This window comes from Lynx canadensis, chromosome B4 (assembly GCF_007474595.2).
Source record: "Lynx canadensis isolate LIC74 chromosome B4, mLynCan4.pri.v2, whole genome shotgun sequence".
Classification (NCBI taxonomy): domain Eukaryota; kingdom Metazoa; phylum Chordata; class Mammalia; order Carnivora; family Felidae; genus Lynx; species Lynx canadensis.
In genome coordinates, this window is record NC_044309.1 from 36386932 (window position 1) to 36407279 (window position 20348).

Below are 20348 nucleotides of genomic sequence, written 5' to 3' on the forward strand. Positions count from 1 at the left end.
CTCTGGTTATAGTGAACAATTCTTTTCATGTATTCAATGATCAATAATTAAACACTGTAAACATTTAAAATATGGTGGGTCCTGCCATGATTACAGTGAAGAATCTGGTTGTCACTGTCAATATCCACAGGTAAGGTTATTGCCTTTTTCCTTTTTAATTTCTTATTTTATTGTCATGAAAATTCTATGAAGCAGAAGCAGTTATTTTTGCCATTTTTTTAATGTTCATTTTTGAGAGAGAGAGTGCAAGTGGGGGAGGGGCAGAGAGAGAGGGAGACACAGAATCTGAAGCAGGCTCCAGGCTCTGAGCTGTCAGCACAAAGCCCGATGTGGAGCTCGAATGCACAAACAGTGAGATCACGACCTAAGCCAAAGTTGGACACTTAACTGACTGAGCCACCCAGGTGCCCCATTACTTGCCATTTTAAAAATGAGCAGATTGAGGCACCAAGAGGTTAAAGAACTTGCTGAAGTCATAGAGCTAATAAGTTCTGATTCAGGCTCTTTTATTCCAGGAAGTATGTTCTTCCTAGTTGCCACAAGTAATTAGAGGCAGATATCATGTAGAACTAGTTGGACGTAGTAAACATCTTACAAATTGACAAAAGAATGAAGTAAATTCTGAGCAAAGTTGTAGAAACTGAGATAAGCTCAAATGAGGAGAGATTAGCAGAACTTGCTCAACATATGGAGAAAAGGAGTCCAGAATATAGCAGAAGAAAGGCTATTGTCTTGGTTAGCTACATAGTGAAAACGAATCAAAAGCTCACTGCATTAGAACCCACTATATGTCAACCATAGTGTTTTGTGTATAATTATACTTAGGTTGTAGTTTTCAACTGAGGTTTTATGAATCATTTATAAGTATGCCATACTTTGGAAATCTACATTTTTAAAATTTATTTATTGAGGGGGGCGGGGAAGAAAAAGAACAAGCAGGGGACGGGCAGAGACAGAGGGGGACAGAAGATCTGAAGCAGGCCCCATGCTGACAGCAGAGTCCTATGCAGGGCTTAAAACTCACGAACTGTGAGATCATGACCCAAGTGAAGTCAGCCGCTTAACCGACTGAGCCACCCAGGTGCCCCTGGAAATTTACATTAAAAAAAAAAAATAGGGAATTCAATTCACTGTTCTAGGGGAAAGAATAAAATACCTGCTGCTTCACAGACTTGGTAGTGCCATGTGGGTTGGTTTACAGGGCAGTGCAAACAGAGAGGATCTGCTAATAAAACCTCCACTCTCTTCACAATATTTGGATAGAGGATTAGGTCTAATGTGCTGAGAGAACTTATTAAAAGGAAGATATTAAACAACAATTTTACTAACATATGAAACTAAAAGACAACAAGGGGAAATTTAAGTGCAAATTAAAGCAAGGACTACTTTCAGAACTTTATGTTGGCAAATCCGCATGACACAAAACTTAATGAAAAAACTGACTAAGAACATCATGATACCACAGAATATATTCTGAGCAATGGAAGAAGGTGATTTAAAAGATAGGTTATGGGGCACCTGGGTGGCTCAGTCAGTTAAGCGGCCGACTTCGGCTCAGGTCATGATCTCGTGGTCCGTGAGTTCGAGCCCCGCATCGGGCTCTGTGCCGACAGCTCAAAGCCTGGAGCCTGTTTCAGACTCTGTGTCTCCCTCTCTCTGACCCTCCCCCATTCATGCTCTGTGTCTCTCTGTCTCAAAAATAAATAAACGTTAAAAAAAAAAATTAAAAAATAAAAAGATAGGTCATATAAGGGTGCCTAGGTGGCTCAGGTGGTTGAGGGTCCAACTTTAGCTCAGGTCATGATCTCACGGTTCATGAGTTCAGGCTCTGCATCGGGCTCTGTGCTGACAGCTCAGAGTCTGCAGCCTGCTTCAGACTCTCTCTCTGCCCCTCCCCTGCTCACGCGTGTGCTCTGTCTCTAAAAATAAATAAACATTAAAAAAAAAGAGAGGTCATCTATCAGAGCCAGGTTTTAGCACTTTATTTCTAGAACTTTCATTTAATGTGTATTCAATTTCAATACTACTTAAAAATTTCTCTACATACTTTAATCTTTTATCCCTGTCTTATTATGTGAGTGCTTGACATCACCAAAAATAGTTTTAATCACAGTATTTTTCAGAAATGTAATCTCTGACCTGCTTTGGAAAGTGAAGTTCAAAACAGAGTGTAGCACTGTGGTACCAAAAAAGAAAAAAAAAATTACAACTTCCTTTTCATAGCTTGAAGTCAAACATTCTTTTACAACTTCTTTCATGTCTTTGCAAGGTCCTAATAATAAAGGAAAATTTCTATACAAATACATCACTATTTTGCTATATACAGATTTGTACTTAGTAGGAAAGATCTGACAGGTGAAGTCAAGTACATGGAGACAACAAAACAAAACTTACACACTGTTACTTTAGTGAGGGCTGTTTCTGCTTTGGAAGATCACATGTGATACTTGGTTTTCCACAACATTATATCCATCATTCGTCCATTTCCTTAATTACTTTGGGCTCTGATTTAATTTGCTTCTCAACTCCTACCATGTTTTCAGTAATGGGTCCCAGATCTCTTAAACTCAAATGATTGTATGCTTTATCACCAAAAGTTACCTCTATTACTCCATCTCCAAAATATCAGGTTTTGAATTTTAACCACCAGTGACAAAAAACTTGTCTTATATTTCCTTCACTAACTGCTCCCTAAGAAGCATATTCACAAACTTTTATTCTCCTGATGATACTCAGAACCCTAACCTCTCTCTCCATTCTCCCAAGCATGTCGATTTATTTCTGGCTTCAAGTATGCATCACTTCCAAGAGCAGGTCACCTGTAATGTTTTTCTAAAAGGTTAGAATCTCTTAACCTTGCACTGTGGTCTAAAAATCCATAAATGCAGGTGACACCACAAGAATTTCTTCCTTGACTCTTATGTTGCTATCAGAATATCACATGTGCCGTGGAAAATTCACACTAAGGTATAATGGTAAGGTCCTCTTCTAGTCTATAATTTGGATATTAGCCTAAAGCAGAAGTTTGTTTATCGTAGGTCAAAGAGACCCAGTATTTATGGAGAGAAGAAGAAACTAATAGAAAGTGAGCACAGATTATACGAGAGAAAATTAACAAAGGAAGGCTGCAGAGCTGTGGACCTGGGCTTAAAATCCGTGACAGAGACCAGAAGCTGCCCAGACAGCTGCCAGAAGCTGCTGAAGGAGAGAGAATATCTCTTCCGAAATAGAAGGGAAGACAACAAAAATACAGGTAGCTGTTGAGGTAAAGAAGGTAACCGAGCTATCCCAGGATAAATTTTTCATAAAACCTGGGAGCAGGATGATGACGCAGAGGTGAAGGTTGGGAATAATAAAGGAGAAAGTACTACTGAACTCTCAAAAGAGACATATTTGTTTTAAAGAGAAAGAAACCAGAGCTCCAAAGTTCACAATGAAGGAAAAGAAGCATCTATTGTGTACCAGCAGACATGCACGTGCTTCACTACAGATTATCTCAGGAGACTAGTAGGAAAATGATGTACATCAAAGTTCTGTTAAAATTGACGACTTTGTAAAAATTGGAGAATGTGGCAAACTATTAGCTCCTAAATATGGAGGATAAGTACATACAGGCTCATTATACTATTCTCTCTACTTTTACATACTTTCAGAAGTGGTTATAATAAAAAATGTTTTAAAAAAAGTCCCCAGCTATCAGATGACCTCAGAACCAACAGTCATGTTCCTCAGTAAACTCAAAAATAATGGCTGAATTTTCCATACAATTTTAGAAATTTCAGAGATGCAACTGGATATGGTTACACACACACACACACACACACACACACACACACACACACACACACACGAGGACTTTAAAATTCAACGAAGAGGCAAAAATAATTCTATTTTGACCAGAATTTGTTCCAAATTTGTTCTAGGGAGAAATACAAGTTTACATTAAAATTAAGCTAAATGTGTTAGGAGTAGTAAGTAGGGCCAGAGGATGAAAGTAATGAGAAACAGGTTTTCTACTATGCATATACCTGAAAAGGAAGATTATAAACACTTACTTCATCTCCAGAACTTCCTCTAAGTGTTTTCTTCTCTCCGCCCGAAGATTGGTCAAATGAGTTTCCTTTTCTGCCAGAGACTGTTGGGTAGAGGACAGCTTTGCTTTCATGGACTCCAGTTCCTGCTTTACTTTCTCCATGGCCATCAGTAACTCCTCCACCTATGGTAAGTATGGAAAAAAAAAAAAACTGAACATTTTGATTAATTAAAGACAGAGGAGCAAAGTAACGGGCAATTCCTGGGTCTACAAATTACAAACACACACACACACATCAAAAATTCTGTACTCTTTCTGGATCAAACAAATATATCAAGAATATACCAGATAAAGAAATAAATCTCTGGTCTTCCCTCCACTGTAATTCCTTTCAGGTTCACCAAAAAGAACTTCATTTCCTTTTTGATAAACACAATTGCATATAAGGCATCAGTTCAAGAAGTCACACTCTGCCACAGTCAGTCCCTTTTGAAGATTTGGAAGTGGTCCACAAATACTCATGAAAATAACAGTATAACACAGATAAAAATAGAGGAACAAAATCACAGAAAATATTTCTATAAGGATTTTAAGAAATAAACTTGACTATAATAACATTCAGTATAAACATACATAAGTCATTTTTATTCATCCAAAAAGTTTTCTGTTTACACCTTTAAAAAAATTTCTTTTTGAAGAAATAGCTAGAATTCAATCAGACAGTTTCTTGCTCTAAAGCCAGGTAGGTAGAGTTTTCTCAAGGAAGGCAGGAAGAAAAAAAGAAAAATACATAACCACCTAGAGAGAAGACAGAGGAGACCGAATGCTTTAAAAAGATTTGAAAAAAATCCTGAGGGAAAGAAGACAGAACTCTAAAACACAAGGAACTAAGAGAACACAGTATGTACTTCATCCATCTTTTCCACTCAAGCTGGGTGGTGTCCAAATCAGAATTACTTAAATAGACATGTTCATTTTAATTCGGAAGGAAAATATATGCTGGCAAAAATGTGTTAATACCAAAAATCAACCTGAACCAGGTAATCAACCAGCCAACTGCACCAATCACAAGAGTTTATGTCAGGTTGCTGCTTGCCAAGAAATAATTTTGGTGACAACAAGCCTTTTCAGAGGAAGAGGTGGGGGATTTGCCATTCACTGACTCCTACATAAAACCAACTTGTGTGATACTAAAACTGAGAACAGTGTAGAGACAAAACTGCAATATAACAAATCAGAGTTGTTAACAGACCCCAGGATGTTAGTGCCTTATACCCAACCAAAGTTTCCACGTTGATTGGTAACAGCTGCTAAACAGTGATAGCAAACAGACACATTTAGTGTTTTGGCACCTGAATCACCTTACTTTGTGTATATTTTCAGAAGTGATCAAGTTAATTCTCAGCTAATAGCTGTGAAAATAACTGTTGTAAGAATATATATGAATTCACATATCTACAAGCTTTACGTAAATATAAATCACTATCCACCCTTTAGAAAACTACCAGTAAGGATGATTCCATTTTAATCAGTTTAATTCATGTAAAATCTTATTTAAAACCGAAATGAAATGATATACCAAGGTACGTTCTTATAACAGAAAATCAGTAATGGACAGCACCCTTTATAGAAGCTCTAATAAAGTGTGGTATGTGTCCATCTATGATGAACTCACCTTAAATCTCAAAAAAATCTCCCTCTCATCTTTCACTACTCCAAGCAAGGCATGGTATCAGTTTCTTATATAATTTAGATATTATGTATATACATAAGCAAGCATATAAAAACAACTTATTCCTCCTTTTCTATACAAAAAGGAAGTCCACTTTATATATACTCTAAAATTTTTGGTAAGCTTTTTTTTTTTTTTTAAATTTTTTTTTTTTTCAACGTTTTTATTTATTTTTGGGACAGAGAGAGACAGAGCATGAACGGGGGGAGGGGCAGAGAGAGAGGGAGACACAGAATCGGAAACAGGCTCCAGGCTCCGAGCCATCAGCCCAGAGCCTGACGCGGGGCTCGAACTCACGGACCGCGAGATCGTGACCTGGCTGAAGTCGGACGCCCAACCGACTGCGCCACCCAGGCGCCCCTTTTGGTAAGCTTTTTATTGAAATACAACACAAATACAGAAAAATCCACAAATGAAAAATCCAACTTGAAGAATTTTCTCTAAGTTGAACACACCTGTGTAATCAGAACACAGACTTATAAACAGAATATGAAGAGTTCCCCAGAAACTCATCTCATATCCCCTTTCCAGATGAAGAGTAGCCATTATTCTTGCATTCTACCTTAGTATTGCTTATTCGTTTATACAAATGGAATTACACAGAATGTAATTTTAAGTGCAGATTTTCTTCACTCATGTGTTATGTCTATGAGATAGGAATTCCACTGTGTGAAAATAGCAAAATTTACTGAAGGAACTTTTGATTAAAAAAAACAAAACAAAAAACTTTTTTCCAGTTTTACTGAGAAATAATTGACATATATAAATCCCTGTGTAGTATTAAGGCACACAGCATGATGGTTTGATTTACATATTTATATGTGAAATGATTACAATAGGGTCAGCTAACATGTATCGTCACATATAAATACAATAAAAAGAAAAGAATGAAAAAACTAATTTCCTTCTTTTGAAATTTTTTTAATGTGTATTTATTTTTGAGAGAGAGAGAAACAGAGTGTAAGCAAGGGAGGGGAAGTGAGGGAGGGAGACACAGAATCTGAAGTATGCTCCAGGCTCTGAGACATCAGCACAGAGCCTCACACGGGGCTTGAACCCATGAACTGCAAGATCATGACATGAGCCGTAGTCAGATGCTTAACCGACTGACCCACCCAGGTGCCCCGATTTCTTCCTTTTGACGAGAACTCTTAGGATTTGCTCTCTTAACAACATTCCTACATTTATCATAGAACACTATTAGCTATAGTCATCATGTTGTACACTACATCCCTACTACTTATTTTATCTTATAACTGGAAGCTTGTGCTTTTTGACTACCTTCCTCCACATCACACTCATCCCACCTCCTACCTCTGGTAACAAGACTCATGTCTTTTTCTGTGAGTCTGTATTCATTTTGTTTTGATTTAAATTTCACATATAAGTTAGATAACACAGTATTTGTCTTTCTCTAATTTATTTCACTTAGCATAATACCTGGAAGGTAGGTATATCCACATTTTAATTTTTTTAAATTAAAAATAATTTAAAAACTAGTTTTTAATATTAATGGGGTTTAGCTAACTAATTTTTTTCATTTATATTTCTTTTACGTTCAGAGCTTTTTGTATACTGGATAAGAAAATTTTGTCTACCACAAGATCATGGAAAGATTCTTTCTTCTAAATCTTTTATTAAATTACATGTTTCACATTTAGAGGTACAATATATATGCAACTGAATAAATATAGTTGCATGGTCAAATATTATTTTTATCAATTTGGATATCCAACTAAGTCAGCACTCTGAACAGTAGGAGGACTTTTACAGCCACGATAGTAAGGCACTTTCAGCCTACTGGCAAAAGATCTGAAATTATGTGAAAACTACTTACAAACTGTAGAAAAGATAATTTGACAATGCTTCATATTGTTCATAAACACCTTAAAATTTAATGAATAAGCAATGTGAAATGTTATATGTATATAAAAAAGGAGTATGTATATATTCCAGAACCAAGAGCAATACACCCATCTATATACTCACTATCCTTTATACTTTATATCTTTTTTTTTTTTTTTTTTTTTTTTTTTTAATTTTTTTTTTCAACATTTATTTATTTTTGGGACAGAGAGAGACAGAGCATGAACGGGGGAGGGGCAGAGAGAGAGGGAGACACAGAATCGGAAACAGGCTCCAGGCTCTGAGCCATCAGCCCAGAGCCCGACGCGGGGCTCGAACTCACGGACCGCGAGATCGTGACCTGGCTGAAGTCGGACGCTTAACCGACTGCGCCACCCAGGCGCCCCAATATACTTTATATCTTTTATACTCACTAGCTTTATAAGTGCAATTATCCAACTGTATCCCCCAAGTCCCCTATGATAGGTCATTACTATTCTTTTCTTTTTTTTAACGTTTATTTATTATTGAGAGACAGCGAGAGACACAGCATGAGCAGGGGAGGGGAAGGGGGAGAGGGAGAGACAGAATCCGAAGCAGGCTCCAGGCTCCGAGCTGTCAGCACAGAGCCCGACGTGGGCTCGAACTCACGAACCGCAAGATCATGACCTGAGCCGAAGTTGGACGCTTAACCAACTGAGCCACCCAGGCACTCTGGTCATTACCATTCTTAATTTGTTACTTAATCTCTTCCATTTATTTATTTTTGCCTTTCGTATGTATTTAAAAATAAATCACTGCTTTATTCTATTAGTTTATGAACACCGTATAAATGGAACCTCCTGACTTTATTTCATCCAACATTATGTTTTTTCATGTAAAAAAGGGACCTATTCTATGTGTGTATTTCTGAACCAAAAGGACAACATACACCTATATAATTCACCACTCAGGAATTAAAAGCAATGAGAGCCAACAACTTTGAACACCACAGCACCCAGGCTATAGTTTCCCACTAAACTGAAAGGGCTCCTTAAAAATACAGCTGATTCTAGATTTGGGCAAGAAATGTACAAAAGGTGAACTTTACACAATTTAGGCCAGAAAGCAAGAGAAATGGGAATCATGGCAAAAAGGGATCATGACACAGAAATCCTTATGAGAAAACAAGAAAAATATATCACAAGAAAGGAAACTACATAAGAATATACCTTCTGAATACAGAAGGTATTCAAAAACTAAAATCAAACTAAAATACTAAAAAATCAAACCCAGTAAGATCTAAAAATTGAGATTTATCCTAAGAATGCAAGGTTGGTTTAACACATAAAAAATAAATGCAATAAACCATATTAATAGAATATAGGACAAAAACACCATATGATTATCTAAGTAGATGTAGAAAAAAAGCATTTGGCAATTTCTAACAACCTTTCATAACAGAAACAGTCAAGAAAATACAAAGAACCTTTCTTTGGGTGCTTGGGTGACTCAATCAGTTAAGCATCCGACTCCTGATTTTGGCTCAGGTCATGGTCTCATGGTTGTGAGATCAAGCCCCATATTCGGCTCCTTCCTAGGTGTGGAGCCTGCTTAAGATTTTCTCTCTTGTTCTGCCTCCCAACACCTCTGCCTCTACACACGCTCTCTCAAAACAAACAAACAAACAAACAAAAAACAAAAACAAAAAAAACCCAAAAAACAAACACTTTCTCAGCCTGATAAAGGGCATTTATGAAAAACCCACAGATAATATACTCTTTAATGATGAAAAACGTAATGCTTTCCCTCTAAGGCCAGCACCAAGAACAAGACTAGAAAGAATGTCCTTTCTCACCATTTCTGTTTAATATTGTACTAGAAGTAATAGCCAGGGAAATTAGAATACACAAAAAATTAAAAGGTACCCATGTTGGAAAGGAAGACAAAACTTTTTCTGGTTGAAAATGACATAATCTTATATAGTGAAAAATGCTAAGAAATCCTCTAAAAAATTATAATCAACAAGTATATAAAAGTTGCAGAATACAAGATCAATACACAAAAATCAATGGTCTATCCATACATAAGCAACAAACATTCCAAAAATGAAATTAAGAAAACAATTTCATTTAAAATAGCATCAGAAAATGGGGCGCCTGGGTGGCTCAGTCGGTTAAGCATCCGACTTTGGCCCAGGTCATGATCTTGTGGTTCGTGAGTTCGAGCCCCGCATCGGGCTCTGTGCTAACAGCTCAGAGCCTGGAGCCTGCTTTGGATTCTGTGTCTCCTTCTCTCTCTGCCCCTCCCCCCTTGTGCTCTGTCTCTATCGAAAACAAATAAATGTAAAAAAAATTTTTTTAAATAGCATCAAAAAGAAGGAAATAGCTAGGTATAAATTTAATTTTTAAAATGCATAACATGTATAGTGAAAATTCTAAAAGATTACTGCAAGAAATTAAAGAAGATTTAAATAAATGGAAAAACATCACATTCACCAATTGAAAGACTTAATATTGTTAAAATGACAATACTCCCCAAAATGATCCACAGGTTCACCATAATCCCTATCAAAACTCTGTCTTTTTTTTGCAGAAAGTGACAAGTTGATCCTAAAATCCACATGAAAATGAAAGGGAGCCAGAATAAGAAAAGTTATCTTGAAAAAAATAAAATAAAATTGGGAGACTCTTACTTCTTGACTTCACAACTTACTACAAAACTTCAAGGTAGTGTTGGCATAAGAATGGAAAAAGAGATAAAAAAAAAAAAAAAAAGAACTGAGAGTCAAGAAATAAACCCTGTTATGGCAATATGATTTGACAAGAGTGTAAAGGCAATTCAATGAGGAAAGGATATTCTTTTGACTCAAAGGTGCTTGGACAACTGTCATATTGCTTAACATTTTTAATTTTCCATGCCATTAGCTTCATGACAAAATTGAGTCACATATCCTATAGAATGCCCCACATATTGGGTTCAGTCGGTTATTTTTTCTATGGTGCTATTTATGCTGTTCCTCTTGTTTTCATGTTTCATATAAAATGAAAGTTATACCTAAAGTCTTCATTAGATTGAGATTCAATTTGTCTTTTTAACAACAGTACTCCACAAATAAAGTTGTGTACTTCATGTTATAGCATATGAAGAGACACATAATGGTTGTCCAACTTTTAGCAACAACATTGATCATTGGGTGCAGATAGCAATAACCTGATTTCCTCTTTATAAATTTCTCAAGAAATATTTTATCAAGTTCTTTCATCACTTCAATAATAACCAGTATGGTTAAACATGTTTCATTTGTTTAGGGACCATATGTGCTGCTGCTTCTTTGCCACTCAAATCTTTGCCCCTCCCCCTGCCTCCACTGGCTTTTCTTATTCTCGTTGATTTGGAGGAATTTTAAACATATATTCTCAGAAACCAACATTTCATCAATTAAATATTTAGGAAATTACTTCTCCCACTTTGTACACTATGTGTTCCTTTTCATTATGGTATCTCTGTATGATCAAAAATATCTTAATATAAACAAATTCATTAAGCCTTTAAGATTTGTGACATTTACATCCTGTTTAAGAAATCCTTCTTCTACCCAGGGTCATACGATATTCCTCACTTTTGTACTGCCTTCCGTAGACTGAATTAGCAGTCCCAATTATTCATTACACTACACTATTAGTATTCATCCACATCCTTCCCATAGTATCATGATGGGCAGAGTATACTGCCGTTAATGACCCTTATTCTGGCTTGGCTATATAACTTGCTTAGGCCATTGGGATGGCAATTCAGACACAAGCTGAGGCTCTTAATACATGTAGCTAGGTTGTAGTTCTACCGCTGCCAAAAAAACCCAACATTCTGAGTAGCTGCTGCCTTTCAGTTGGGTCCTAGAAAGAGCCACGTAGGCACGGCCAACCCAGTCAAGGACTAAAGCAAAGCCAACTCTACTAACCTTCCAATCTTTGTGATTAAGAAATAAATGATTATTATAGGTGTGCTAGAGTTCTGAAGAGAAAGAGAAGCAATGGGATATACACTGAATACAGTATGTGTGTGTGTACAGACATACCTTGTTTATTGTGCTTCAAAGACCTTGTATTTTTTACAAACTGAAGTTTTGTGGTGACCTTGTGTCAAGCAAGTCCTTCTGTTGCCATATTTTCAACAGCATTTTCTCAATTCACGTCTGTCGCATTGTTATTCTCCCAGTATTGCAAACTTTTTCATTATTATTATTTAAAAAAAAATCTTTTTAATGTTTATTTTTGAGAGAGAGACAGCATGAGTGGGGGAGGAACAGAGACAGAGGAAGACACAGAATCCAAAGCAGGTTCTAGGCTCTGAGCTGTCAGCACAGAGCCCGACACGGGGCTCGAACCCACAAACCGTGAGATCATGACCTGAGCCAAAGTTGGATGCTTAACCGACTGAGCCACCAGGCACCCCACTTTTTCATTATTATTATTATACGTTATAGTGATGTGTGATCTGTGATCTTTGATGTTATTACTATAATTCTTTTGGGAGCACCATAAACTGCACCTAAATAAGACAGCAGACGTCATTTGCCAAATATTGTGTGCTCTATCTGCTCCACCAACTGGCTATTCCCCTGTCACACTCTCTCTCCTTAGGCCTCCCTATTCCCTGAGATACAACAATACTGAAATTATGCCAATTAATAACCCTACAATGGCATCAAGAGTTCAAGTGAAAGAAAGAGTCACAGATCTCTCACTTTAAATCAAAAGCTAGAAATGATTAAGCTTAGACAGAAAGGCATGTCCAAAGCTGAGAGAGGCTGAAAGCCAGACCTCTTGCACCAACAACCACATTGTGAATGCAAAGGAAAAGTTCTTGAAGGAAATTAAAAGTGCTAGTCTAGTGAACACACGAATGATAAGAAAGTGAAACCACCTTATTGCTCACACGGAGAAAGTTTTAGTGGTCTGGATAGAAGATAAAACCAGCCACAGTGTTCCCTTAAGACAAAGCCTAATCCAGAGCAGAGCCCTAACTTTCTTCAATTCTATGAAGGCTAAGGGATGTGAGGAAACTGCAGAATAAAAATCTAAAGCCAGCAGAGAACTATTCATAAGGTTTAAGAGAAGTTGTCTCCACAACATAAAAATGCAAGGTGAAGCAGCAGTAAGTGCTGATGTAGAAGCCACAGCAATTTATCCAGAAGATCTAGCTCTGATAATTAATAAAGGGGGCTACACTAAACAAGAGATTTTCAATGTACATGAAACAGCTTTCTACTGGAAGAAGATACCATCTATGACTTTCATAGCTAGAGAGGATAAGTCAATGCTTATCTTCAAAGCTTCAAAATATAGGCTCTTTTATTATGGGCTAACACTTCTGATGACTTTAAGTCGAAGCCAGTGCTCATTTACCATTCCAAAAATCCTGAGGCCCTTAAGAATCATACTAACTGTGCTCTGTGTTCTATAAATGGAACAACAAAGCCTAGATAACAGCACATCTGTTTACAACATGGTCTACTGAATATTTTAAGTCTACTGTTGACACTTACTGCTCAGAAAAGAGATTCTTTTCAAAATATGACTGCTCGTTGGCAATTCACTTGGTCACTGAAGAGCTCTGATGGAGATGTACAATGAGATTATTGTTGTTTTCATGTCTCTAAACCAATATCCATCCTGCAGTCCATCAAGAAGTTGTTTCAGCTTTTAAGTCTTATTATTTAAGAAATACATTTCGGAAAGGCTACAGCTGCCACAGATAGGAACTCCTCTATGGATCTGGACCAAGTAAACTGAAAATCTTCTGAAAAAAATTCACCATTCTAGATGCCAGTAAGAACATTTGTGATTCATGGGAAGAGGTAAAAATATCAACCTGAACAGGAATTTGGAAGCAGTTGATTCCGATCCTCCTGGATGACTGTGAGGGGTTCAAGATTTCAGTGGAGGAAGGAATGGTAGATAGAATAAAAACAGCAGGAGAACTAGAATTAGAAGTGGAGCCTAAAGATGTGACTTAATTGTTGTAATCTTATGATACAATTTGAACAGATGAGAAGTTGCTTCTTTTAGATGAGCTAAGTAAGTGGTTTCTTGAGATGGAATCTACTCCTTCCTGAAGATGCTCTAAAGGCAGGTGAAATGACAATAAAGGATTTAGAATATTATGTAAACTCAGTGGATAAAGTAGCAGACTTTGAGAAGACTGACTCCAACTCTGAAAAAAGTTCTACTGTGGGTAAAATGCTACCAAACAGCATCATAGGCTACAGAGAAATTGTCTGTGAAAAAAGAGCTGATGTGGCAAACTTCACAGTGTTCTTATCTGAAGAAATTGCAATAGGTAGTGGGCGAAAAGAGCAGACCTCAGAGAGCTCTGAGCAGCTCCACCAACTCTAGCCTAGTCACCATCAACATCCCAGGAGGAGCTGCAGCTGCCAAAACCAGCCCCGTCACCATCACAGCAACCATGAGCAGCAAAGTGGAGACCTTCCAGTCACCCAACCACTGCCCCTGCCCCACCACTGCTGACGCCAAGCCTGACCCCACAGCTGATGATGGTGGCCTCCCATCGGGGTGCCCACCAGCATGTACAAGAAGGTTTTGGTAACAGGAGGATGGTTCAATGTAAGAAATGGATATGATTTCATTAATAGTAATGACACCAAGGAAGATGTATTTGTACACCTGACTGCCATAAAGAGGAATAACCCCAAGAAGTACCTTCATAGTGTGGGAGATGGAGAGACTGTAGAGTCTGATGTGGTTGAAAGACAAAGGGTGAGGAGGTAGCAAATGCTACAGGCCTTGGTGGAGCTCGACTACAAGGCAGTAAATATACATCAAACTTTAGCATTATAGACACTATCCACAGTGCAGGGGTCCTCCATCAATTACCAGCAGAATTACCAGAACAGTGAAGGTGGGGAAAGCATGAGAGATCAGAGAGTGCTCCCAAGGCCAGACCCTACCGCAGGCAAGAGTTCCCATTTTACTCATGTGGAGACCCTGTAGGCATCAACCACTGTCTTCCAATCTGCTTGTGCAGGGAAAAGTGCTCAAAGTGCTGACAACCAGAATTCAGGAGAATAGGTAGACCAGTGAGACAGAGTATGTATCAGGGTTATAGACAACAATTCCACAGGGGGCCTCCTCAGCAGAGACTGTCTAGAGAGGACAGCAATGAAGAAGTTAAGGAAATCAGGAAGATGAGACCCAAGGTAAGCAGTCACCTCAATATTGCTACCTCCACAACTTCAATTACCTACACATATGCCCAAAAAACCCCAAACGACAAGGTGGCAAGAGACAAAAGCAGATGATCCACCAGCTAAGAATTCATCTGCCTCCCCCTGGGCCCCTGCCCCACAGACTAGGGCAGGGCCAAGTAAACGCTGGTATAGCATCTCTACCATCATCTGGGTTAGTCATCCAACAAGAAGAAATGAATAAGATATTCCGGCAATAAGAAATGAACAAAGGACTGGAGGGGAAGATTTTAAGTGCTTGCTTTTTGCCCATTAATCAGATAACTTGAACTATCAGCATTATCTATGGAGCATCACAGGGTTTTTATTATTCTTGCTGAAAGACATCTCTTTTTAGTAATGGCAAATATGCTAAAAAAAAAAAAAAAAGCCTGTTTTTTTCTCAATACACCTTTAAAGGTTTTTAAACTGCTTCATATCTGGTCAAGCTAATATTGTTAAAAGCCTCATTCCTGTTTGTAATAAAAGATTACAACTTGATTTTTTTCAAAAAATGTCAACAAACAGCAAGTACCTGTTAATAAAGGTCTTAGAAAGTTGTCCAAAAAACACAAAAAAATAGAAAGAGGAATTGCCACAGCTACCCCCACCTTCAGCAACCACCATCCTGATCAGTCACAGACATCAATATCAAAATAAGCAATCTCCACCAGCAAAAATATTACAACTTGCTGAAAGCTCAGATGCTAGTTAGCATTTTTTAGCAATAAAGTATTTTTTAATTAAGGCACAAACATTGTCTTTTTAGACATAATGCTATTGCACACTTAATAAACCACAATATAGCATAAACATATTATATATATATGTTATATGTATATGTTATGTGTTATATATATGTATATGTACACACACACACACACACACACACACACACTCTAAGAAACCAAAAAATTTATTTGATTCACTTTATTGGCATATTCACTTTATTGTAGTGGTCTGGAACCAAACTGGCAATATCTCCAAGGCAGGGCTGTATATGCATGCATATACATACATACACATACACACACACACATTTCATTCAATATATGTCCCAATAGTTTTGTTTATCTGTGGGAACCTAACCAATAAATAAATATATATATAAAAACTATATTAATGTTAATAAAATTAGATGTAATTACATTAATTACATTAATATAACATACTATAATTATACTAATATATAAAATGTTACACATATATTAAGATATGCATTTTGTAAGAAATTATATATAATGTGTAACATTCATATTATAAAACACACACACACACACACACACACATATATATATATATATAAATATATAAATATATAAAATAAGTAATTGGCTCAGGAGATTATGGAATCTGACAAGTGCCGAGATTTGCAAACTAAATAAGCAAGCTCAAGACCCAAGAGAGATAGGTGTGAAATTCTGGTCCAAAGACGGGCGCCAACTCAAGACTCAGGAAGAGCCAGTGTTCCAATTAGGGTCCGAAGGCAGGCAAAAGCCAATATCCCAGTTCAAACACAATCAGGCAGGATTTACTCTTACTTGGGGGGAGGGGAATCAACTGACCAGAAGGCCTGAATAAAACAGGATGAGGGCCACTCACATTAGAGAGGGCAATCTGATTTACTCAAGTGTATCAATTTAAATGTTAATCTCATCCAAAATACCCTCACAAAAACATGTACAATAAAGTTGACTAAATATCTGGGCACCCTGTGTCTCAGGCAAGTTGACACACAAAACTAACCATCACAATTTGCTGTTGTTTTGTGGTTGTTATACACTATCTGACTGAAAAGCTATCTAAGAGTGTTAAGTATTGTGTTTAACATCTGGTCTTTAAACTCCTTGAAATTGCTTTTTTGTGTATGGTGTGAGGTAGGGGGCCAATTTCATTTTTCCCCATAGGGACATCCAACGTCCATTTTTAAACAATCCATTCTATCCTAACCTTTGACATGTCATCAAGTATTTTCATAAGTATGGGTATGTTTCTATGCTATTATGATCCACTAGTTTGTCCATTCTTACACCAAAACATTAATTTAACTATAGCTTTATAAGGCTTAATATCTAGTAGAACAAGTCCTTCTCTTCTCAGAAGCTTAACTATTTTTTAATTTCTGCAAAAAATATTATTGAGTCTACCATAGGCCAGGCACTGTTCTACAACAGTTCATGAAAGAGACATAGATTTAGGACTATAACATATTTCAAAAAGTTTTATAATTTTCACCACAAAAATCTTGAACATTTTAATGATATTTATTCCGAGGCACTTTATATGATTTTCTTAATGTTTTAGTAAACAGCACCTTTTTTTAAAATGTAATTTTCTCTTTGATACAGGTTATAGAAATGCAACTGATTACTATATATTGATACTGTCTCTAGTAATCTTCTTAAATGCTCTTATCTATAGGTTTTTAATTTACTATTTAGAAAACCACATCATATGTACAATAAGAAAACAATTGTTTTCTTTCCTTCCAATCTGTATATTTGTTACTTTTGCTTGCCTTTCTGCATTGCCTATGTCTACCACAATGTTGAATAGATATGATGACAGTGTGTACTCTATTTTATTCCTCATCCTAAAAGAAATGCTTTAACAGTTTTATTTGTATAAATTCTAGTATAAATTATCTGTATAAATTATAGTATAATTTTTAATACATATGTTTAATAGATATTTTTTATCACGTTAAGAAGTTTCCTTCTTAGACATTTTTCCAAAAAAGACATACAGAGTGTCAACAGACACATGAAAAGAGGCTCATCATCACTTATCATCAAAGAAATACAAATCAAAACTACAATGAAGTATCACCTCACACCACTGAGAATGGCTAAAATCAACAACACAAGAAACAACAGGTGCTGGCAAGGATGTGGAGAAAAGGGAACTCTCTTGCACTGTTGGTGGGAATGCAAACTGGTACAGCCATTCTGGAAAACAGTATGGAGGTTCCTTAAAAAAAATTACAAGTAAAAGTACCCGATGATCCAGTGATTGTACACTAGGTATTCAAAGGGATACATGCACCCTAATGTCTACATTTACATGCAGCATTACCCACAATAGTCAAGTTATGGAAACAGCCCAGTGTCCATCAATTAATGAATGGATAAAGAAGATGTCATGTTTGTGTGTGTGCATGCGTGCGTGCGTCTGTGTGTGTATACAATGGAATATTATTCATCCATAAAAATGAATGAAATCTTGAAATTTGCAATAATGCGGATGGAAATAGAGAATATTATGCTAAGCAAAATAAGTCAGTCAGAGACAAATACCATGTGATTTTACTCCTATGTGGAATTTAAAGAACGAAACAAACAAGCAAAAGGAAAAAAAAGAGGGGACGGGGTAAACCAAGAAACAGACTCTTAACCATAGGGCACAAACTGATGAGTATCAGAAGTGAAGTTGATGGGGGGTGGGGGGGATGGGTTAAACAGATGATGGGGATTAAGGACAGTACTTGTTGTGATGAGGACCAGGTAATGATGTATGGAAGTGTAGAACCACTATATTGTATACCTGAAACTAATATTACAGTGCATGTTAACTAACTACAATTTAAACAAAAACTTAAAAACAATTCTATTGGGGCGCCTGGGTGGCGCAGTCGGTTAAGCGTCCGACTTCAGCCAGGTCACGATCTCGCGGTCTGTGAGTTCGAGCCCCGCGTCGGGCTCTGGGCTGATGGCTCAGAGCCTGGAGCCTGTTTCCGATTCTGTGTCTCCCTCTCTCTCTGCCCCTCCCCTGTTCATGCTCTGTCTCTCTCTGTCCCAAAAATAAATAAACGTTGAAAAAAAAAATTAAAAAAAAAAAAATTCTATTGCTAGCTAGTTTTAAAAAATTAACCAAAGTTCCTACATTTTTGAGATGATCATACGACTTTTTCCTACCAGCTTTTAATGTCATAGACTATAGTAATTAATTTTCTAATGATATCAATCTTGACTCCTGGAATAGGCCTAAAATGTCTTCATGCATATTTTTCTCTTTCACATACAGTAACTTTAAATGTTTATTTATTTATTTTGAGGGTGGGTACGGGCAGAGAGAGAAGCCTAAGCAGGCTCCACGCTCAGCATGGGGCTCAATCCTATGACCACAAGATCATGACCTGAGCCAAAGTGAAGAGCCGGATGCTTAACTGACTGAGCCACCCAGGAGTCCCCACATACACTAACTTTAAGTTGGCAATATTTTGTTTAGAAAATTTTCATTTATGTTCACAGTTGAGACAGGCCTAAATTTTTCCTTTCCTTGTATTAACTCTGTCAAGTTTTGATATGAAGTTATGCTAATCTTATAAAGTATGTTGGTGATTAATTACTCCCTCTTTTTTATTTTCTGGAATTCTTTCTGTAAAACTGAAATTATTTGTTCCTTGTATGTTTATTAAAAATCAGCAGTATAACGCTCCAGGCTTGAAATTGGTGGGAAAATTTTATTATGGACTCATTTTTTCAGGTTTTCTTTTTCACATTTAGCTAGTCTTGCTAAGTTTCATTCTTTCTGGCATTTTCTCATTTAGTCTAAATTTAAAATGTATTGGCAAAAATATCCTTGTATCTTTTTAATACTTGCAGGACTTGTAGTTAGGAGCTCTTTATCACTTCAAAAATTGTTCACCTTTTAGTATCACCAAAGGCCAGTCAATTTTCTTAATGTTTTCAAAGGACCAATTTGGGGCACTGTGCATTGTTTTTAAAAAGGGTGGAATGGGGCGCCTGGGTGGCTCAGTCAGTTGAGTGCTGGACTCCTGATCTGGGCTCAGGTCATGGTCCCAGAGTCATGGGATCAAGCCCTGTGTCAAGCTATGCACTAAGCATGGAGCCTGCTTAATATTCTCTCTCTCTGCCTCTGCCCCTCTCCCCGACTCAAGCACACTCTCTCTCTCTTGAAAAAAAAAAAAAAAAAAGGATAGGGAAGTTGGTTGTCTATTAGGCTCTCTACCTTGGGCTGCCATGACCTTTTATTTCTTCTGCCAAGACACAAAGCCTAATGTTCGAGTACAACAGCTTACCAAGAACTTATATTTGAATTTCCTGACTAATCATCTCCTGAGAGTTTCTTACTTTCTTGCCAATTTATGATACATATTTTATCAACCATCTTCAATTTTTTTTGTGGCAGTTATTTTCCCAGCATCTAGTCTGCTGTGTTTACAGACATGTTTTAACTTCCATACTTTCACTTATAGAATTTTGCTTGTTAGTAAAATGTAACTTTCTTAAAGGTTGCTTAACATTCTCGGCCATTATAGTGCCAGACCCACAGGGTATTCCTACTTCAGATTATATATACAACCAAATAAGTTTTAAAACATTTTTGTATTTAAGGCTAGAGTGGTACCACAGACCAGGATTTCAAAATAATTATCTCATTTGTGCTTGGGCTCCAGCCAGGGAAATAGTTTCAAGGTCAAATTGAAATACTCTGTTACTTTTCCACAACCCAGAGAACACATTCAACTACCTTCATTTGGGTATCTATTC

General features: G+C 37.0%; 1 protein-coding gene across 11 annotated transcripts in view; it reads right to left on the reverse strand.

The window, feature by feature from the left end:
• The window catches only part of ERC1 (ELKS/RAB6-interacting/CAST family member 1), a 517187-nt gene that overhangs the window by 224401 nt on the left and 272438 nt on the right, over window positions 1–20348 (reverse strand). For all 11 annotated transcript variants that reach the window (XM_032593893.1, XM_030321381.2, XM_030321379.2 and 8 more), the window contains one exon: window positions 4056–4216. In XM_032593893.1, the coding sequence (XP_032449784.1) occupies window positions 4056–4216 (161 nt within the window). The remainder of the gene's footprint in view (window positions 1–4055; window positions 4217–20348) is intronic.